Here is a 22,682-nt window from a genome sequence, read left to right as displayed (position 1 = left end):
ACAGGGAGGTGGTTCTGGCCCTAGAGCCAAAGAGTAGGTAAGCCAGGTTTGGTCTTAGTCACACCTTCCAAGCAAGAACCACCACTGTAAACGAGCCTCAGGGCACCAAGAAATGCAACATCTGAAAAAGGCCACATGCAGGAAAAGGGAACTATGAAACCAATGGCCTACTGTTCCCTTCAGCCTGCTGTGCTTCTATGCATGCAAAGAGCCTGCTGTATTCTTTAGTCCTAAGCACCGTCTGCTGGCAAGGCAGAATTCAGCTTAGTTTGCCTCAGCACCTCTTTAACATATGATTTAATGTCACTGTTGTTTGCATCATGAAATAGGGCTTTCCTACAACTGATTTCATGACTATTGCACATTTCCCATAGTCCCCACCCAAAGAAAGAACTCAGTTCACAGCTATCCTTTTGCCGAGCACTGACTTCTTCCATCATGGTTTCCCACAGCAGCAATGAAAAAAAAACCAAACCAACAAATACAAAAGAAAAGGGCATGAAAGAAAAATATTTGTGATTTGAAACGTTGTCATTTGGCTTTCTTTTAATGCACAAACTTTTTGTGCTCATCATCACAGGCATTACTGCTGTTATACTGATATGCAAATTGTAATTTTATAGGCGTATTTTATATATATAATATTTATATGTCTCTATAGAGTTGTTTATGGGTGTGCATGTGTGTGTTTGTGGACACACATACTCACGTGGCCTAGCAACAAGTTGGGCATCAGTACGGTCTAGGCCAGAGACAGGTTTGCTGAGGAGTTCATGCTCAAACAGATTCAGTACCAGGCTGGAACCTGGAGCAGCACTTATTCATTCCCTGTGGCAAAGTGCTCTAGAGAAAGCTTGGAGTACATGGTGAGAACCACTTTCGTATTTGTTTTCAGAATTTCCCAGTTCCATTTGTTTCATTTAGCTACAAATTCTCCAGGTCAAAACTCCCTCTGGGACATGTACATGTCTAGATGAATGCACATGTGAATGTGAATGCAGCTCTCTTAAGCTAGCAGAAAAATTAGGCAAAATAACAAAGTCCTACTTGAAATGTATTTGGTGTTCAAGTTAGGATTGGCTCCTTTTCAGATTCCCACAGTTTACCTTCACAGTAGAGTAAAAAATATATTCTGCTTTCCTTGCATGCCTAGAATTAGTATATTGGAGGATCCTGTTCTCCACAGTAAGAATTTAAGAAGACCCTCAAAAAAAGGGTGCAGAAGTGTGTACATTTAGAAAACAAACATCGGTTAACCAAGCAAAAGGGATTTTGTTTATCAAAATAAAATTGATTTTATATCTGTGCACTGATGCTTTGTATCCACAGTCTCCCCTTGGAAAGCAAGCTTTTATCCTGTCCTCTGAGACCCTGCCTGCTTCTTGACTTGTGGCTCTTAAAGGCATTTAAATTTGTAATTCAGTTTTGATTGCCTACCAAACAAAGAAACAAAAGGCTTTTCCACTCAGCCAGGCTTTCAGATGACATAGATTCTGTCCAAATATACCATGGAATACCTTAATAGATGTATTTATCTATGTTTTAACATAGAGATGGCATTCTGCTCAGAACTGGAAAAGACATTATGCTTTATACACTGACAGCAACAGATATGTGCAACATGAATGGCACCAAGTCAGTTTAGCAAAGTATTTGTGACCAAAATAAAAGGCAAAATATTCTTAATTTCCCTTAATTTAACAACTTGAAAATTATTTCTTGTTCCTAAAGCACTCTTGATTTTAAAATTATTTTTTAATTCTTTCAAAATGAGCTCTTTCCCAGGAGAGACTGCATTTTTTGAGTTCCAAGTCAAATTTGTTTTAAAATTTTGATGTTTGCAGAATAGGAGCACAGGATAATTCAGGCTACAAGAGATCTCTAAGATGTCTCTGAATGAACCTCCTGACCAAGGAGTCAGTTCTGAGGCCAGCCCAGGTTGTTCATGGCTTTATCCAGTCAGATGTTCAAAATTTTAAAGGGTGAAAACTGAACAATGAATGCTTATTCAAATATGGGCATTTAGCTGAATATGCTCAAAACCCAAACCAAACTAGTATTAACTTCTCTACTTCTACCCCACATCTTTGCTGCAACCCTCCCTGATGAATCACAAAATGGCAAATCTGGCACAACTCTGCATAAAAGGGGAAATGAACCTTAGAAAATCGTGAAAGGCCAAATCAAATCCCAACTGAAACCAGTGAAGAGATGCCCTTTGTGTTTGACTAGCTGCTTTAACGGAAATGTTTTAGCAAATAGCACCTACAAAAGGAGATGTCAGATGGGATCAGGACAGGTTCTGAGCACATGGCTGTAGTCAGAGATAGAGGAAGGCTGGGAGCTGAGCTCAGGTTCGGGAAGGAGTCAAACCACCAAGTGTTGGCCTGTGTCCTTGAGAGCAGCCTCGATCCTGGGAAATTAAGGATTTACTGAAGAAAACCTCTATCATAAATATTAAAACTGGAAGAGTAGAGCAGTGTCTGTGTCCTGTCTTCACGCTGGATTTATTAACAAAAGCCCTGATTCTTCCCTCTATTTTCAAGAAGTCAAGAATTGCTTCACTGAAAAGAGTCTTTTGAAAATAGCCTCAGATGTGAATCAGGCTGAAAGTCACTGGTATAATTCTTCATTAAAGCTCCTGCACTTCAGTTTTAATTGGGGGAAAACAATATGAAAATGAGACAGAAAAAATAAACCAGTACTCCAAATATGGACATTTTTAAGCAGGCACATTACATTCAATTTTTCCTTCTTTTCACCAAGGTTCTATCATTATCTATGATGATAAAAAAGAGCTTATGAAAGGATGAGTGATATTTTGATACAGATTTTTCAAAGAAAAGTGATAATTCAAAGAAACACTTTTCTAGAAATTAATACTTCAGATGTTTTGTGTCTTTTTTTTTTTTTTTGAATCACAGAATTCAGAAGACCGAAATTATTTACATTTTTCAGATTTTAAATGTTAGCACTCTATTTCAGTGGGAGCCTGAAAACAAAACAAAACAAAACTATATATATAATAATATAATATAATAAGCAAAGGTCTTCTCATCCTAACGAGAAATTAAATACTGTTAAGGGATTTCATTCAAACCTTGCCCCTTACCATAATATTTCAGGCCGAGTACTAAGATGAGTTGAAGTTTTAAGTTGTATTATAAATAACCCCTGACTCTAGGGGAACTTCTTTGAAGATTATGAAGAAATACAAAGAATTCAGCAGCATGTTAGTGGGCACTGCAAGAGTATATTGAGAAGTTTAGAGCAGCTGCAACTGTATTCTGGTTGTTTAAAAGTTTTTTGACATGGCTGTTGTATTGCGCATCCAGTATACAATCTTCTTGTCAATAACATCTGGGCAATCAATGTGTGCAAAAAATGAATCTTGTGTTTATGGCATATTTGTAGCCATATGTTTTCTACCTGTCAATATAGTTCAAAGGCAGTGAGTGAGGAAAGTTCAGTAGATGAGGCATCTGTCCTAGGTCTCACAGGGTGCACAGGATGGTCTTACAGGTTATATTTTGTGTCGTATATCATGCAACACATCTGAACAAAAGGACACTTGCTTTGGCAATGCCAGTCACCATAATGGCAAAGCAGCAGCAGCAGCAAGCAGTGGCTTCATACTGTCGTATTTATTTGTTTAGATGGCATTGCCCTTTCATCTCACTGATAATTTGGTGCTTACTCAATTTCACTGTTCAGTGTGATCATCACCTCACATCTTTCAATGTGGTCAGCTTTCATTTTTCTTCCCACCCAAACCACAATGAGATTCAGACATAAAGTGTTGTACAAACATCAAATCTGCATGTGCTTTTGTGTGCATGTGTCTGTCCAAACAGTTCTTAACACTATCATCTGGCATATTTTGTTACTTCAGTTTTCAAGATACTCCTTCAGCAGCAAAATCATCTAAATCTGTGATAGACACTATATCAGTATTTGGTGTCGGGCTCATGTCCTTTCCTAAGTGAACTTTAGTTTCTTGAATGTCTTGACTGGATGAGGAAGAGGCTGGTTCAATATAGGGCTGAGTATCCACAGCTTCAGAGTATCTGCAGACCTGCTGACCATCTTCATGTAGTTCAGCTGGTTCTCCTGGTGCAGCTAGCATTAACCAGGTAGGTTCAGAGATCTGAGAAGGTGACTTCAGCACTGCTACAGACGAAGCTGGTAAAGGCAGCACTCTAGGGTAGGAGACATAGGGAGAATTCATAATTTCTGAAGAGGAGGGTTCTTCTAAGTTCCCTTCTGAAGAAGGGACTGAGACTTGAACATATTTGCCAGTTTCAGGGTCATAAAATGTCTTTACATTAACTTCAGCTGGTAAATCAACTACATAGTATTGACCAGAGTCAGGGTCCTGGAGGAGTTTACGTTGGATTAAAGAGGGTGAAGGGCTTACTGCTATTGCACAACTGGGTCTTCCTGTACTGGTTTCTGCGGGAGTAAAAGTTGAGTGAGGGGCAGGGTGGAGAGGAGAATATCCCAGGGCTGAGACAGATGCTAGTGTCTGTCCAGAATGAGAAGACTTTCTCCCTACAGCATCTGTATGCTCAGTCTGATGTTTTTTCTGCTGCTCATGCATTTTTTGTCTCCTGTTTGCCAGCTTTTTGGCCCGCCGCAGAGCTTTTTCTGTTTTCGGTGGCACAGCGGGAGGCTTGCCTGCTGCTCTCTCCCTAGGGTCCCTGGGCTCCAGTCCCTCAGCTTCCCCTGCAGAACCAGAAAGCAGATTTCTCTGTGCTGAATCAAGTATCTCTCCTGCAGCCATGTCAGCTTGGCTCTTTAGTGCCATGCTCAGCAAAGCAGGGTTTATAACATCCTCTGTCTCTCTAAGGCCTGAAATTGTTGGTTTGTCTGACAATGAACTGGCAGTTAAAGAGTGCATTGTGCTGCCTGACCTGGGGCTTGCAGCAGCAGAGCATGCAAGATTATCTAACAAAACTGGTGCACCTTCTGTATGTAGGATGTCCTCTAAAGCTTCATGGGATACAGGAGAATAAGAGTGGTCCTCTGATATGGAGTCAGTCACTGGGGAAATTGTCTCCCTAGTGATTATTTTTTTCGCACAAGATCCACCCCTGCGATTAGATAGGTGATGATTCTTGAAGTAATTTGTCTTTCTTTCTGTGGGATAGCTGGTGCTGTTTTGTTCTTGGTAATTTTCCAGACCTAAATTTGGATGTGTTAAGCTGTGTCTTGCCTTCCTAGACTGGGTCCTCTCTTTCCTTCTGCAGACACTTTCCTCATTCATTTTCCCAACTTTATTTAACAAAGCACAAGTCTCTTTATCTTCTTCCATCATCTTCCCTAACAAAAGGTTCTCTGTATCTTCCAGATGACTGGGATCCAGTGTTGCTGGAGTCGATCCAGGCTCACTGGCCTCTTTTCCTCTGTCGGTTGCTCCATCCCTCACATTCTGCTTCCCTCTGTGCCTCGATGCCGACCAGCCTACCTCCTGAGCATGCAACATCTTTTGGTGTTGCTTATTGTGCCATGCTGGAGGCATAAACCTACCTTCCATTTCCTTATAACTGCTGCTCACTGTATCATCCAGGGAAAAGGACCTGAACAGAGGCAGCTTGACAGCCCTTATTACCTGAGGCGACCTGAATGTGTTATCTTTAATCATAAACAGACTGGGTTTGGTTGCACTTGAAGTTGGCAGTGTTTGTGGCTCTTCAGGCTTGGGGATGGACATGTCCCTTACACTGCTGGCAGCAGAATCCACGTTGTCGGCCTCTTTGCTTTTCTCTCTCCTCAGTTTCTCTTTCATCAAGCTCCTCTCTTCATTCCCAGTAACCTTCCCCTCCCTCTTCTCTGCTGCACCAGTACCAGAGCTGATACAAGCATAATATTGCAGTTCATCTTCCTCAATCTCATCCCCTTTCTCATTGTGGCTATTCTTACTGTCTGTACCCATTTCATTCTTAGTCCTCTGGCTTTCTTGAAGGCATGCCTTCTGCATCAGGGGCACTGGTGGAAATGGCTCATCCTGAAGTGGCTGCTCTACCGTGGAGACAAAAGACTGCTCTGAAGAGCTAGTGCTTCTGCCTTGTGCTTCATGGTCAGGTACCACCATGTTGATTTGGGTGTCACTGTAAGGCACATCCTCTGCTGGTGAGAGTTGGTTTGGGAGTGTTTTGAAGGCAAGATTTTCATTCTGAATAGCAGCCTGTCTCACATTTTCCTCACCCTGGACACTGGGATTTTGCCCAGCTGTTGTGCCTGCATTGTCTCTACTGAATGGTTTCAGTGCTGGGTAGTGCAGGTGTTTTCTTAAATCAGGTTCATTGGATTCATGTCTGAACAAGGGGAAGTTTTCATTCTCCCTTGTGTTTTTAACCAGATCTTCACATGTTGAGTTGTCTTGATGCAAGTTATCTCTAGTTTGGTAAAATAAAAGATCCCCTGTTGTCTGGGGTGAACTCATAGTCAGGTAATTGTCTGTAAAGTGTCCAGTTAAATCAGTTTTATTGTCCTTTTCGTGTATGGAGGTTATATCACTCGATTCATCTTTGTCTGCAATATTCTTGCTACTTTTTTCTTGTGAAGTGGAGAATGAGGCATTTATTTTTGTACTTTCCTGGATATTCTCCCTCATTTTGTTTTTCTCCTCCAAGGCCCTTAACAGAGGAGAAGGGGTATAAATGCTTTTAACACGTTTACGCACATCCTTCAAATTGAATAACAGACTTGATGCTTTTGATTTGTAACTATCCCGAGACCTGTAATTGTCGAATGCGTTCCCCTCATGGTCTCTCAGTGCTGTGTTCTCAGTGGGAGGAGGTGTCAGTGGGATCAGCTCGCTTTCAACAGTGTCCACCTCCTGTTTTGGTGGTATGATCGGTGTTAAGAGTTCGGTGATGTTGAAAGGGGGACTGATCGATCCAGGGGAGTTTACCTGTCTGGGCAGAGGAGTCACCTCCAGACCAGGTTTGGCACCAGTTGCCTTTTCAGACAATGAGCATGTCTCATCACTGGCTGTAAACTTCTCGTTTGAAGTCTGTCTCCTCTCTGCTGCCCCTTTTGCAGCCCTCTGCCTCCTCCAGGGCGGACAGGTATTGCCCAACTCTGGACTGAGGTGCTCGCCTTCAGTTAAGGTGGCCAGAGGTCTTGGTGGAGGTGGGCTGGGTGCCTGGGACATAGGTGAAACCATCCTGTGGGACATGGACTGGGGTGAGATGGAGGCTGGGGATATGGCAGGGGGGGAAAGTTGAGCTGGCATTGGGGGTGGTGGCACAGGAGGCGCTTCAGGGCTAGGAGGTGTTGGGGGATGGCCCTGCTGGTTTGGAGGTGGAAGGTGTGGGACAGGTGGTGGCTGAGGGGGACCCCGGTGCACATGGATTCTAGGGGGGGGTGTAGGAGGAAGAGCAGCAGGAAATTCAGTTCCTGAAGGAAAGGGGTCCTGAGTTTCATATGCAGCTGGGAGAGGGATGCTGAAAGCAGCTTTTGGTGTTAGCTTCATCTGAAAATCTTTCTCTTGTTTCTTAGCAACAGTGGTCTTGACAGGTGGCAATTTATGTTCCTGTGTGCAGGATCCTTTAATAAATGGTACTTCTTCCAGGTACGTAAGACCTTCCTTTTTCATTTTTATATCAACAAATTCCTCCTTTTCGGCCAGTTTTTTATGATGAACTTTCCATGATTCAAAAGCACTATTCTCACTGTGAAGAAAATTACCTTTTTTTGCTGGCTCATTAACTTTCACACTTCTGTTTTTTAAAGCCTTTTTAGAAGAATGGGAAAAATTTGACTTGGCTATTTTTGACATCTCAATCAGCACAGGATAATAATCATCAGAACCACAATAACTCAGGTCTATTTTATTAGGTCTTTTCTGTGGCTCATGTCTGCTACTGAGAGAGTGGCTACCTTGACTAGCCTCAGAATATTCAGAAAGTTCCTTGTGGTTGCTTAAAATGCCTGTGTCATCCCAACAAGCCATATCATTTCCATGATTTAACTTACATTTTTGAAAGCTATTCTTAATGGGCTGCTTAACGGCTAACAGGGAACCCCCTGACCCTTGGTCTGCAGTCTTATTAAATGTCTTAATCAGTGAGGACACTTTTGAAGCATGTTTATTGTTCCTTGGACCAGGAACTGGTAAAGTCATTTTTTTCCTTTCCGTGGTAAAGCTGTTATTTTTAGCAACCTTTTTCTCCTCCTGAGCACACTTTGGTAACTGCTGGAATGTGGAAGCCCATATTGTATGTTCATTGTTTCTTGCTGTTAGCTTGTTACAGACATTGCTCTTGATGGCATGGTTTAATGTCCCTCGGTGAAGTTTAGCAGAGAACTGGAGGGCGAAGTCGGGTGAAATGGGAAGATCTGACTCACTGTAAGAGTCTTCTAGTTCTGCCACACACAAACTTTTGAAAGCCCGGTCTGTGAGGCTGCTCACTTCTCTGTCTGTTTCATCCAGGAGACTCCCAATACTTGAGGAGTCACTATGTCCTTCTGTATGTTTCTTATTTCCCTGCATTGTTCGTAGGAATCATGAATGAATTCTCCAAAGGATTAACTTCAGGCAGATGACTGTGTGGGGTGGTTCCAGCTGTTTCAGTTGTTAGCAATTCACACTCATGAAGTGATTTCTCCTGGTGCTGCTGTTGCACATTGATTCATCTTATGGAATAGCTGAAGGAAATTTTCTTCTCTGCAAAGCCAAAAAATATAAATAATCATTTTTCTATATTACCTCTATTAGACAGTGAGCATTTTCCAGATATATCAGTCACTGACTAATTTACTCCTACATGTATTCTAACCAGGATGCTAGCAATACAATGAAGAAAATAACATAAAAAATAATTGTTATATTTGACAATTCAAGTAGCTTATGGTAGCTCATGGTTTAATTTCTTGAAAGCACCATTAAAAAAGTGGTTTCACCTCAGGTTCTTTACTTGGGTTCTTAAAAAAGGATATAAGAACCAAATTTCAGTACTTCCCTTTCCAAACTTCCAACCATAAGGACTTCTGAGTGCTGTACATGTATTTAGCTTAGAAAGTTAGCTGCTTTTTGGGCAGGAAGAATTAATGATAAAAAGGGGGAAATTTACTTAAAAAAAGAATGCCACTTGGTACATCATTGCATACTATGTCCAAAATGAAAGAAAAGTTGGTAAAACTTACTTGGCAAGAAATCATAATTATAATTTAAAATATTTTGTGAAAAAATTATAGGAGATTATATCCTCACTCATTTATTAGCTCATGACTGTAGAAAATACAGTCTACAGAGATGAGCCTGCCTGTATTAGGCTGGAGCTTTGCTGTGATAGTTACCCTGAGCAGAGCCCTTGTTTCAGAAAGCGGAATGGCACCACATGTAAAGAGGACTTACTGTGCATTAGCAGGTTCCAAGCAAATATTGCTGGAGTAAAATCCTCTAGCCATTCATATTCAAATACAGTTGGGTTGGTACATTGGAACTGAAGAGGCTGCTAATATCAGCTTAGCCAGCAGAAGGCAGGAGTGCCTAGGGGACTCTAGCAGACCCACTAAAGGAGCTCAAGGAGCATTTGGTTTCAGTTCTAGAACTGCTGAGAGAAAATGGTAACCCATTCAACACAATTACAAAATATCACAGCCTTCCATTAAGCCCTGATCACGATGCAGTCAGGGCCTACAGCATGGTAGTTTTTGTCCAACTCCACATCAGTCTGAAGACAGGATGGTGGAATCTTTGGGTGGAACAAGTAAAAGCAAAACAGACCCTTCAGCTCTACTTGATATCTTGAATCCACGTAGAACTGAGCAATGAAATGCAGATCCAGACATCAACCGCTGCAGCTGCCCAAATCCATAATTCCAGAGGCTCAGCTCAGTGAGATTCTCGTAAAGTGCACATTTTTCTCTATGAGGAGTCAGTGCTGGTCAAAGTATGAAAAGTCAGAGGAACTGGGCTTAATCAGCTGGATTACTCAGGCTCAGTTCTTCAACTGAAAATAATCCTCACTTCCCTTTTCTATTGAAAAAAATCTCAGCTAACCTATTTTTAGACTCAAAGTATTGTAGTGAATCTTGATTCTGTCCTTCCAGCAACAGAATTCCAGTAACTTATGCAGAACTACAATAGATTTACATCAGAAATAAAATGAGCTTAATAGAGCTTCTCCATTTTACTTTGTACAAAGACTTTTCAAAAAGTAAGTTTCACTCCCCTCAGGGCACATATAGTTTTGTGTATAATGCAGCAAGAAAAAGAAAAAGAGAAGACAAATGAAAGTCCATCCTACTCTTGGTTTTGATACTTAACTGTCATATGAGCCAGAAGTATAGGTACATACCTGCTTGCAGTGTAACTTTGCTTCTCATATTTAGAACTCCCTCTCATGCTTGCACTTGGCTTCATTTCTAACCATCTTTAGTGAGGAGGTAGAAATAGTCCAGTGATGTATAGTCGACAGAAGTAGTGTCCTGGGATGTTTCCGACTCTCAGCATTTTTTGATCTTAAATGAACTCTGCAATTTGAAAACAAAGACATTTATTTGCATGACCTGAAGATTGTCTTGTGCTGTATTCATTCATTTACTTGTTCATTCACATTTCATAACCATTTTAGGAGTGACTTAAAGGATTTCTCACCAAAAGACACAGGTATCCACCCCAAAATTACAGTAATCAAATACCTTCAGGCCTTGGTAGCTTGTGGAGTGCAGTCAGCTTCCAAGCAAACAACTATAACAACCTCCAGCATTCTCTAGTAGCCCCAGCAGGGACTAACAGCTGAGTGAGCAATGGTTTCCTGGCAGTCTGCCCATTGCAAAGGCTGAGTGACGTCTCCAGGCTAAAACGAGGAGTTGTGCTAGATGAGTTCTTCCCTGCTGCTGTCTACACCCCTGCTATGCCACACTTTCACAGGGATTGCAGAAGAAAATGCATGCCTCTACTTCACCTGCATATGACTTCCTACTGCCAACAAGTATAGACAGACATCGGTCTGGTGGACTGGGAACTAACGCAGTTGAGGTTTGAAAGTTTATCCTTTTCACTGTTCCTGTTGTAAAGGGGAGGAAAGGTGGACATTTGGGATGGTGAGGGGCAGTAAACAAAACATCCAATTTGCTTCCATGCATGAACCACAGTCAGAAGATACTAAAGGAAAGCTCAGTTATGGCAAACATGCATTGCTGCTCTCTTTTTGCTGTGGAGACCCCCAAGGTTCAGACTAGTTTGCTTAACCTTTGCAAGAATATATCCATTTCCTACAAAGAGAGCTGCCTGACCCTAGGTAATGCAAATAGCACATAGATGTGCTTGGTACAGTAGACTTTTTCTGAAGCAAGGGTCTCCCTTAAGGCTTTTGTGTCAGTCCATGGTATTCAAAACACACTGGCAAAAGAGGCTCACCCACTGGTATGGTCTCCTACACTTTATCTGAGGAAGGACAGGTGCAGTGTTAGTTTAGGGACAAGTCTGTACAAGCTTTTTGTCGTTTGTTTAAAATGTCTAAATAAAAAAAATAAAGTAAATATAAATTAACACCCCCCCCCGCAATGTTTGGTTGCAGCCAGCTGTAAAATGTCACCCTCATCACAGAGATATGTACTCAGTTATCTCTTTGCTCAGAGGCTAAATTACAATTTTACTGCTTCTGTGGTACTGTGCAAAGCCAACACAGCGGTGGGAGACTGCGATTATGTTCTGGCTCACGCTTCAAAGGGGCTGTTGACTAAATTCCAGCAGCACAATGTTTATCACTATTGGTGGTGGTACCTGAACTAGGAAGAAGGCTGGCTTTCAGACCTCATAGACAGAGGTCTGAAGAAACATCTTGTCCCTTGTAAACTGAGAGCGCTTGCTGAAAATGTGAGTAGCGTAACAATAAACATGGAGATCATGATGTAATCTCAGCGATTATTTTCCTAGACGGAGTCACTGTTACAAAAACAACTTGGTGTCACAGATTAAAAAAAGAATAGCGACTGCCACTGTCTCTGAAACCCCTGTGAAGATCCTTGTCTTGCCTGGCCAATACTAGTACTTGGGCAGCGTAATGTTTCAAGCTGGAAAAGCTGTATCTAAACCAAGTGTTTGAGGTACAGATCACTAGTGGGACTGGATGTAAATAGCAGCACTGTACTGATCTAGCTCTCTCTTGTATAGGTGTGATGGCAAGTTCTGAACTTCAGGCAAAGCAGCTGTTCATGGCTGGTTTAGCAACCTGGTGAAGTCCCATTTCTTCACCTTTTTTGAACAAACACGGCAGCGAGCAAGCAAGGTGCAGTGTTTGAGCTTAGGTCAGGATTCAGTTGGTTCAAACATTTAAGGATGTCTGAATTTAGTATATTTTCAAGACAGAGGAAAGCAATGCTGGGTGGTTGGAACTGCTTGGGAAACACTGAGAAATATGTGAGGAGTTTGCAGCAGGCATCATCTGATACGAGCTACCAGAAAAGCTTGCATGAATGTACAGATTTCAAGGAGCTTAATCAGAAACCAACATCTCTTTTTTTAAATAGGAGGCTTTTTTCAGTGGCTCTCTTAAGTGCCTAGCAAGTTGTGATGAGGAGGTTGAATTACAGAGACTATTCCTGGCCTGGCACAGACTGAATGTCAACTTTTTTCACTAGTCAGGAGCTGGGCAAACCAGCGAACTTGGCTGGAGCGTGTGACATCACTGCTGTTGCAATATATAAAGGGCTGGTTGGTTTACCCACGCCCCTTGGGCTGGTATTTGGCTGAAATGTTGTGCCATGAGACATCGTGGTGGCATTTTGGCAGCGCCTTTGGGAGTTGTATAGCAATCTGAAGTCAGCAGCACTGCATTCCCCTTGAGAATGGGAAGAGAAGGGAGAAGGAAGGAAGGTTTATTATTATCTGTTTTTTTTTAATCTTTGCGAGCTGGCTACTTCATGTGGTGCTTTCTGTAAGCCATCCATCCACGGCTCCAAAACTCAGAGCCCTGTGGTGACTGCTAGCTGAGGTTTAATTCAGCGGCATACTTGCACACACGTTGCTGCTTTGGGCTTTTATGGGCTCATCATGACAATGAACAGTTAGTGCTTCTTACCACGGGAAATAGGAGAATCCCTGAATTTATGTCTTGTTTGCATTGGTGCACGTTTGTCCACGGCACACATAGAAGCTCATAATAGGATGAGAGGGCTGGACAAAACAGGCCTGTTCAGTTATGTGTCATCAGAACAAGACAATGCTCCCAGCTGATGGCAGCTCCTCACCAGCCTGGGCAGCGACGGCTGAGGAGGTCTCCTGGGTATCACTAGAAAATCCTGCGTGGCAGTATGTGAATGGCTATGAGTGTGCTGCTGTCAGTCAGTGATCACAGCACCACTGTCTTCACCGTGCATTTAGGAAAACAGACAAAAAGGTGTTGGGAAGTTAAAAGTCACCCTGTGAGTCCCTGTTAGAAACAAGGCACCAGAATGATGTCCAGGAGAAAAGAAAAACACTGCAATCTGGTGTAGAGTGCCTGAGCATCTCTTGTGCTGGGATGTTTGGACTGCCAAGGGTGTGTGAGAGGATCATATTGGGCTTCATTGGAGCCAAATGCTCTCTGATCTGCCCTGCTGCCTGGGCTGCTCTAGGCACACTGACTCTCTGGAGAGCCCTTGGGCACATGGATGGGGGAAGGATCATAACACCCTCACGAAGGAGGGGGGCTGCCTGACAGAAGAAACAGTGGTGCTCCGGCCACATTTCTCTGAGCTGTCAAGGAAGGCAACTTCTGGATTAAGAAGCTCATAAAATAAAAGTGATTAGCACAAACCTCCATTTCCCTTATCCAACAAGATCACTTCCATCTATGCTTTGTGGACATAAAGGACAGCCAAACTGAATTCTTCTGCTTGGGGAAAGGAGAATCACTTTGCTCAAATACAAATAGCTGCTCCAGCTGAAGGAGGGTGGATAATCGGATCTGTTCATCTTAGGGTGAAGATCCCAAACACTGACAGGAATGAGCAGCATAAAACAAAGTGACTTCAGCTCTTCCAGCATCAGATCTTTGATCATTGTACTGGAAAGCAAGGTGAAGGAACCATGTGTTTGAACTGAACCAGTGTAGACCAGGTCCATTCTCCTTGAGGGTTTGGCCCAGCAATTGTGTCTCGAACAGCTTGTTCTGGGCCAGAGAAGAGGAGACGCTGTTCTTGACTTTGGGCCAACTTCTGTTCTCAGTTACACTGGTATAAATCTAGAGTCATTTTATTGACGTCAGTAGAATAACTGAGAACAGAATTGGTGACTCTAAATACATCTACTTCCTAAGCCGACACTGGTGCATTATCCACAAGGCTACACAAGTAACTATAACCACAGTAAAGTGAAATCCAGCATCTCTGAAGAGCCAAACCTCACCCCCATATGGCATTCAGACCAACATCTGAAGGAATGGGATTTGAAACCGATACCGCATTGCTATGCCACCAAATTGTGTTGTCTGGACAATTCTGATTTTCTAACCTCTGTCACTCACCACCGACAATAGCAGTGCATTTGAGATAAAGTAGTTTTGCTCTTTCCTGCAATATTAACTAGAATACCTAGACCTGGTGTGGTAGACACTGTGCAGTCCTAGAAAATGCCAGGAGAGCTGGCTGCCAATCTGTGTTGCCATCCTGTGGACAATATATCTTAGAAATGTATGTGTGTGTGTGTGTGAGGGGAGGATGTTCTCATTTAGACTGTTTTTGAAATTTCACATGGAATAAAGATTCTGAAGAGAAATTAAATTATAAATAGAAGTAACATGTAACATATACCATAATAGTTAAAATTATGTCACTGAAAATAGTTACTGTCCTTAAGTCAGAGAGGGTGCATGCTGTTTAACATTAACTGAAACTTTCACTTTTATTTTCTATGTAAAAAAACAATCTTGTGGTATTGCAAAGGAGAGTGATCTTGTTTTGAAATTTTCCTAAGTATTATATAAAAATATGTATGTGTATATATATATATAACATTTTCAATTATCTTTCTAGGGGAAATGTTAAAACGAATATGATTGTGATTTTATTTAATCAAACAAGATTTTCTTTTTTTTTTTTCTGAAGAAAAGACAGATGATGTCTTTTTCTCCCCATGAGCACTACTGAAGCTAGTACATCTGTTGCCATAGGAGCTGAACCCAGGGACTCATCAGACTCACATCTTGAGGAAGATCAGTGCAGCTTGGTGGAAGCATGAAAGAAAGGAGAGTGTGTACCTACCTAATGACCATGTGTTATATATTCTGCACTGTGTCCTGTCCTCAAAGGATGTGAACCTCTTCCAGGCTCCAGCTGGAATGCTTACCTCTTCAGCTCAGAACATAAAGCTCCAAGCAATGGGAGATGAAGACCTCATGTGAAGAAAAATGGGAGGAACAGAGACTGCTTGTGATACCTGCGGAGAATCATGTCAAGTCTCTCTACCTTTCCCTTTCTGGTTCAATGGCAAAAACACAACAGTTATTTCCAACTGGTCTCTGGACTGCCTTTCCCAGTGTCCTCCAAATGCCCCATCCTGCCAAGAGGCCTATCAAGCGTGGAAGAAGGAGATAGCTCTCAGAAAGAGTTGTATCTGAACTGAGGCTTTCTTGAAACTCCTGTTCACCCCTTCCATTACCTGAGCCCTATCCACTGCCTTTGAAGAGTCAGTAACATGCAGACATGATGGCAGAAGTCAAAGGCACAGAGCACATGACCAACACAGGCAAGGGGCAGGTGCAGCACTTGACAAACAGCACAAGTCTATAGGAATCACAAGGCCCAGGGATGGTGCTCCTCCCATGACCTGGAGTCAGCACAGACAAGTGACATTTAAGCAACTGAACCCAAACAGTGCATTTCTTGGCATTAAATGTCTGACTGTAAAAGGCCAGTCAGTAACTAGGTTAGTGATTATACATTGAGATATTTATACAGCTCTCCAGTAACACAGTACGTGAGCACCTCGTGGCTATTTATCCTCACAAACTTCCCACTGCAAGCAGGACTTCTGTCTCGCAGATCAACAGCTAAGGCTCAGCTTCAACCGACTGATTTGCCCAAGATACTGCATTTGTGGCAGGGCCAGAAACCAAATCTGTATTTTTTGAATCACACACTACAGGTTTAATCTTTGTCAGTTAAAGCAAAAATGTGCCTTCCCATTGCCCTTCATAGGGTGTGGTACTTTACCATGAGCCTCTGCAAAAAAACCCAAACCACTTCAACTGAATATGGTGCTGTAGCTTGGCATTGCAGTGAAAAGTGTAATCTATCCAGTTTTGCAGGTGACTGACTTACTGCAAAGATCTCAGCTCTGCCTCAAGTGCTCGATATCTCTGTCTCTTTGAGATCATGAGGACTCAAGCCTTCCTCACTAGTTCAAGGTGATGACTGACATTTGCATTGCTACAGCCCCCTCAGTGAGCGTTAACAGGATTTTGGCTTACGAGACTGCCTTTCATCTCCTTTCATTTAGTCTTAAGCAAAGCTTAGAGGATGAAAGCTTCTGAGTTTTCACTTCCTGAGTGGGAGAAACAAGGTTTTCCCACAGCAGAGGGAGAGTTGTAAAGTACCACAGCATTGCAATGGCTAGAGATGGGAGATGACAAAAGGGGAAGGGAAGAAGGACACATGGACAAGAAAACAAATGTAATGGCTTGCATGCTTTGTAAAGGAGAATGCTGGACAGTCCCAGCCTGTCACAGGAAAATTGTAATGATACCAGCAAGTATGTTAGACACAAAAGGGAAGCAGGCTTACCTACACAAGGAAATCTGCAGCTAGTAACAAACCATGCCTCACTTCTCTTTCCAGGCTGGGGAATCTGAAACCATTCCCCGCTTACACTGCTCTTCTCATCAGGCCCAGCACACTGATACCATCTGCACTGTCAAGTTTACACTCAGACCATTTAAGCTTCTTAATAAGGAGAGTCTGATCCATACCCACTCACACAGGATACAGACTCAGGAAATAACAGGCTTGCAGAAAACAAGTATTATTCTTTTACTGGTAGTCTCACTTGTTCCTTTCCTTTTTATCCTCTGGGTACCAGGGTTTGGACAACGATTTTGCTGAATCCTTTTTCTATAAAGAAAAGAATTCAAGCCATTTCCATATGCTGGGTTCAAAATAATTTCAACTTCTGAGTGGTTTTCTCACCCACTGAATTCCATGGCATTTAGGGACATGCAATATCCTAAAATACCTGTCTTATGTTACCAAAGACGAATAGGGATATGTACCATAGGGGACAAGAGAAGGTGGAGGCTTTGGTTTTCAGTTTCTGGCTCAGGCTGCAGGAATAGAGCTATTTCTTACTTATACCTTTCTAGAGTGCTTTCAAGTGCAGTTAGAAGATCCCAGTTCTAGAGCAAGCAGTGTGGCAGGGAGGGAAATACACACATACGCCAAAGCATATGACTCAAGCACACAGCCATTCATTCACGTAACATCTTTCCTCTGATGACAAACTGCTCCTCAGCCATTTGTGATTATAACAGAGCCATTTCAGTTGAAGGACAAAAGCTGTGGCTTGCTTTACTCCTGCTTGCTATCTGGAAGGTAGCCATGGAAGAGATATCTCTCCTATGTGAGGACTTTTAGAGGTCAGGGGAGAGCCCACCTACCCTTACTGCAGGTATTACCTTTGGAGGCCATACTATTTTTCTCCTTTTGAGTAGCAAATGCCAGACAGTGGTCTTGTCCTGAGCAAGAAGGAAGTTCCTTCCAGTTCCCTCTTCACTGTGCAAAAGGAGTTGTGGTTGGTTTTGTTTTGTTTTTTTTTTCTCTTTGGGAAATGCAAACTCCCTCTTCCTATTCAGAGATTGATTCATTGTTATGATTTAATGGTGTGTCCCCAAGGCAATTCCTCATTCCTTTAGAGTTAACGCACATGCTAAGGCATTTCTTGTGCTTATTCTGTAAAGGATGTACGCAAAAGACAGAAAGGAAAATACAAGAGTTTTAAGCAGAATCGACACTTGTTCCCTAAGGGACAGGCCAATGATTCGGGCTGAAGCAGTCCCTCAGCAACCTTGGTAATGCTGTTATCCCAGCGCTTTCCCAGACCACCCAGACCCCCTGAAGAACCATGTGGGTAGGCAATAGCATCATCTGCAGCCCAGTGCTGTCACCAGACACTTCCTCCCCAGCTCCTCTCCTCAGTTCTCCTCCACACCCCAAGAAGCAATTCTAGATACTTGTCTGTATTTCACTCAATTCACAAGCCTGGTTAAAGAATAATTTCTCATTTTTGGAGAAACAGACTAATCTAATGTCACTACTTCAAAACAGATCAGTCAAAACAAAGAGTTTCAGTGAACAACCTCATCATGATCAGCCCCACTGCCCTAGCACAAACCCTGGATGCGGCTTGCAAGGTCCAGTTCACTCTGAGCATGCTGTTGATTCTGCACCAACATCCCAGACAGACCTAGGCACTTACTCCAATTTCTGAAAGCCCTGTGCTCTGAAGCATGAAAAGGACAGGGACAGACCTGAAATACATCTCAACACAATAGAAGCCATCAGAAGTGCACAGAATTGTACAAGGGTCTATAATGAAGCTGACAGAAAAGCCAAGCTGACCTTAAAGTATGCCAGCTTATGTCTGATCCAGGTAAAAGTGATAGAGGCACATCTGAGACTGAGGATCTGCAGTAACTGTAAATTACCAGATACTTCACATTTGCTGACTCTGCATATTAACATGTAGCCAAACGTTAACTGCATTCATTTCTTTGAGAGACTTAAAAAAAAATTGCAGGGGTTTTCACCTCTATCTTTTCCAAGTGGAAAGTATGAGTTAGGTGGCCTTCATGTACCTGACTGTCACAGCCCTATCACAGTTCCCCAAACAGCCTCAGACACAATGTGTAAGCAACAGGGAAAGTGTCCCTGAAACTACTGGGACGTAGCTGTGTGAGTGACTGAAAAAACATATGTATCATTATTTGACCTGCTTGACTCATAAAAAGATTGGTTTGACTGTTACCAGATGATAGATTTAGATTAATCATTATTGGCTAATGCCTTCTTGTATACCATTATTTGCAAGCATGAGAAATGGATGTTAAAAAAGCCTAGGACTATAATTAAATACCTGTTTTCTATGCCTGTCCAAAGAGGATCATTTGGCAGGAGAACACAAGGGAGAGGGAAGCCTTTCTTCTGGGGAAACGTTGTCCTCTTACGGCTTTAATGCTACCTCAGTTTCTCTTGGACTGCTAAGGGACAGGGTTTCTTGATGGCAGCCTCTCTGACCATATACACTTGAAAGCCATAAAAATCAGTCAACCACTAATATAGTTGCAAAACACCAAGCTCAAAACACACACACAATATATATACATGTATACACCTTTAAATATATATGTATAAGCAATCACCTTTAAATATATATGTATAAGCAATCACTGACCCAGACAGGCTTGATTGGAGAGAGAGACAGCCTTTTCTCAAGGGTAAAGTTCCCATATCAGTGCACACATGGAGTCCGCACTATGGTCCATTTCCCCACACACCTGTCAGCTGGCTTACAAACCACTGGTCCCAAATGCAACCCTACCTCAAGCAATGCACACTAGCTCTAAAAGCAGTGGACTCACCCGCTTGCTTATAGTAGGCAAGTCTCTGTGTGACCTGGCACCCCGGCTGCAAGCAGGCCAGCACAGCAAAGCCTGCAGCTAAACTCCACTTGCAGAATTTGCCTCTGACAGCAGCTTTTTGTGTGTGTAAACTCAGCTAGAGTAAAAAATGAAAGACTGATATGCAGATGGTATTTTCTCCCAGCATGGCTCACAGGGTTAGTTGGCTTTTTTCCTGGTCCTGGAGGGATTTACATTTTCATGGGCACTTTGCACAGCTCTAGTAACACACACACAGACAAGATAAACATTTCAGAGAAGCATATAGGAATGAGAGGCTACAGAGTGAAATTTCCATATGCTTTTGGTTTACGGAGCAGGGGTGCAATTGCACCTGCGTACCTCCACCCAGCTGTGGCCTTCAAGTTCACTGGTGAGTGCCTGTTACAACTGTTTTTGTAAGTAAGTTGTGAATAAGCATGTAAATACCTTCCTAGTGACAAACTTGGAAGGATGCAGAGATTTAATTTGTTTAGGGTTCCACTATACTGCAAATCTTTAATTTGTTAGTATTTTCCACAGGCCTTATCCTTCAACCATTTGCTTTTTACACGATCAGTTCCCTAAAGAAGTGAATGAAAAGAGCCATGGACTGTGATCCTGTCTGGAAAGCTTGTTTCTCCTTATTTCTTCTCAGTTTTCCTTCTCCCCAGCCTCCCCCTCAGCAATGGCAGAGGACTAGTGATGAACCCTCTAACTGATACTTTGCAAAGTCAGTGTGAACTGATTGCTCTGGCCGGCTGCTGGAAAACTTTTCCCTATTCAGATATAATCAGATTGCCTGTTCACAGCCCATTTAAAAAAGCTTAAGCAGTTTGGCTTTTCAAGTTCAATTTTAATTAATTCTGTTCTTATTTTGCTGCTGAGCTCTGCAGCTAGGCTAATAAAATGCAGCTCTTTGGGATGGCAGATTAAGAAGTTCTGCAACAACTGGACTCAGAAAAGCTTATGCCATTTAAGAAATTTCCCAGTGATTAAAATTGGATACAAGTCATAGTCACAGTCATTTATAGTGGCCTCTTAGCACTGCGTAGGTATTTGAACTATTTTACTTTTTCAAGCTCTGTAGCATACTAATTGCTCTCTATAAAATATTTAAGCAATTCTTTTCCTATTTGTTGGAAAAAAAGAAAGAAGAAATAAAAATGCCTTCAAACCCTTATAGAAACCATTAAAGTTTTTAAGAGTACCTTATCTGTAGGCAGTAACCATCTAGAAAATAAAATCAATGTATATTTACTTAAAGTTGCTTACAGCACAATGCACAGGACAATTAAATGGAGCTTCGCAACAATTTACTGGTCTTTTGAAAAGATTATACCCATTTACCAAATAATTATGTCATAAACAGTAACCACTGCATACAAATCTATATGTATGCTCTTTCTGCATGCAGGCTTTCAGAGACAATCCTGCATTTTTCAGAGCAGAAAAAAGCTGGACAAAGTGAAAGGACTTTCCTGCTCTAATAATTGAAAATAAGACATAAATGATGTTTGATTTCTCTTATCTCATCAATTACACAACTGATCCTTGAGTGCACACGCATTCACACACTCAGGCACCACCATTCTTCACCATTTCCCTACTTCAAAAACACCCACTCACTTTTCCCCTTACCTTCTGTGCTCCAGCTTCCTGGTCAGGGACAGTGCAGCGCTGCTCTTTTTTCCCTTGAGTCAAAGCCCCAACACATTTTACAGCAGCCTGCTTACTATTAGCACTTCCCATTATTTATGTGTTTCGGACTCTCCTTCTGAACATGGTTACCTTAATAGAAACAACCCCGAAAAATAAATAAAACAACAAAAGTGGAGGAGCTAACCCTTGAGCCCTCGCAGACCTGTCCAGCCAGGTGAAGTAAGCAAGGAATCCAAAGTTACTAAAATGTATTTAAATAGTTATCAGGCAAGGGGAAACCAAGCGGAGATCATGGTGGGGAAGAGGCAAACATACGTATTGGAATAACCATGCGGTGTCAAGTAACAAGACAGATGAAACAAACAGTCATCAGCTATTTTTACATTCAGATTCGCCATTGGTAATGCTTCAGAGATAACTAATACAGAAAGCAATGCTGTGTGATTGGCTTGCTACTGCTGGTGATTCAAACCTTAAAGCGCTGCATTTTTGTATCTACAGGTGGGAGTCAAAGTGCTTTTAAGGTAACCATTAAAAATACTGTGTAAAAAGTATGAATGAGTAACACATTACTGTCCTGCTGGTGCTTTTTCATAAATAGCCCATTTCATCATCAAGGCTGGACAAATGTGCCCAGCGCTCTTGGAGTAAGGGCCCCATTCCACTGTCCTTCCAAAGCAAACAAGAGCAGCCATCATCCTGGGAGACACATGCTAGCATTGGGTTTCATTTGGCGAACTACAATAGGATGTTGAATAATAGGGGTAATATGCCATGAAGTCAACAAGCTAAGATTTTGTACTGCAAATATAAACAATGGATTGCACCCTGTCCCATGCTGAGTGCACAGAGCTCCTTAATGAAGTCATGGGGCTCTCTTGGGGCTTAGCATCACGCCAGGCTTGAGCCACAGACTGCAGCAAAGAGCTGAATCTCCTTGCTATTACAGCCCAACTCTTGCTTCCATGGCAGAGCAGGGCTCCAATGAGCCCAGTGAACATTTGCATGTTAAAAAGAGCTGCTAATTATATTGCTACAGCATGAATAAGGCAACAACCATTCAGTGAGCTGGTGCCTGAGAATCTTCAAGCATGAGCAGGCTTGTGATGAACTAATCCTCCCTGTGACCCAAGAGCAGCCTAAAGTTACATGTCCTTGGAGGTAATGGCTTGCCCTCTCCAAAGCAATCTTCAGCTTTGAATTCGCCACCTGGGAGAGGTCACCTTAGGTCCCAGCAGGAAGGTTTTTGCAAAGCCCAGTCTCCTAAACTCCTGGTCTGGGCTTTTGGTGCTCAAGTCCTTCCCCTAATTCATCTCAAACTGAATGTTGGTCTTGCCAATCATCAGAGTGCTTCTGCTAAGTTCTGGTCCCAGACTGTACACTTTCAACATCTACCCATGCCCTGCACCCATGAGACTGCACACACAAAGACTT

At 42.3% G+C, this 22,682-nt stretch overlaps 2 protein-coding genes across 12 annotated transcripts in view; one reads left to right on the top strand and one right to left on the bottom strand.

The window, feature by feature from the left end:
- The window catches only part of VSTM4 (V-set and transmembrane domain containing 4), a 452,074-nt gene that overhangs the window by 322,639 nt on the left and 106,753 nt on the right, over nucleotides 1–22,682 (top strand). The gene's annotated exons all lie outside the window — the stretch shown is intronic.
- On the bottom strand, nucleotides 1,492–21,688 carry CUNH10orf71 (chromosome unknown C10orf71 homolog). Of its 9 annotated transcripts, none has more exons than XM_062606792.1 (4): nucleotides 21,228–21,688; nucleotides 15,284–15,505; nucleotides 10,311–10,485; nucleotides 1,492–8,674 (listed from the first exon to the last, which is right to left on the bottom strand). In XM_062606792.1, exon 4 carries the CDS (start codon nucleotides 8,498–8,500, stop codon nucleotides 3,896–3,898), a length of 4,605 nt encoding a protein of 1,534 aa, XP_062462776.1. In that variant the 5' UTR covers nucleotides 8,501–8,674; nucleotides 10,311–10,485; nucleotides 15,284–15,505; nucleotides 21,228–21,688; the 3' UTR covers nucleotides 1,492–3,895. The 9 variants fall into 9 exon arrangements, with proteins under 9 accessions (XP_062462776.1, XP_062462772.1, XP_062462773.1 ...); XM_062606788.1 differs by lacking the exon at nucleotides 15,284–15,505 and adding an exon at nucleotides 9,365–9,563; XM_062606789.1 differs by lacking the exon at nucleotides 15,284–15,505 and adding an exon at nucleotides 9,365–9,560.

The sequence above is a fragment of the Pezoporus occidentalis genome, unplaced genomic scaffold (genome assembly GCF_034315485.1).
Source record: "Pezoporus occidentalis ecotype Australia unplaced genomic scaffold, CSIRO_AGI_Poc_V1 ctg98, whole genome shotgun sequence".
NCBI lineage: Eukaryota > Metazoa > Chordata > Aves > Psittaciformes > Psittacidae > Pezoporus > Pezoporus occidentalis.
Note: the sequence above shows the minus strand (reverse complement) of the source record. Positions and strands in the feature narration are given on the sequence as shown.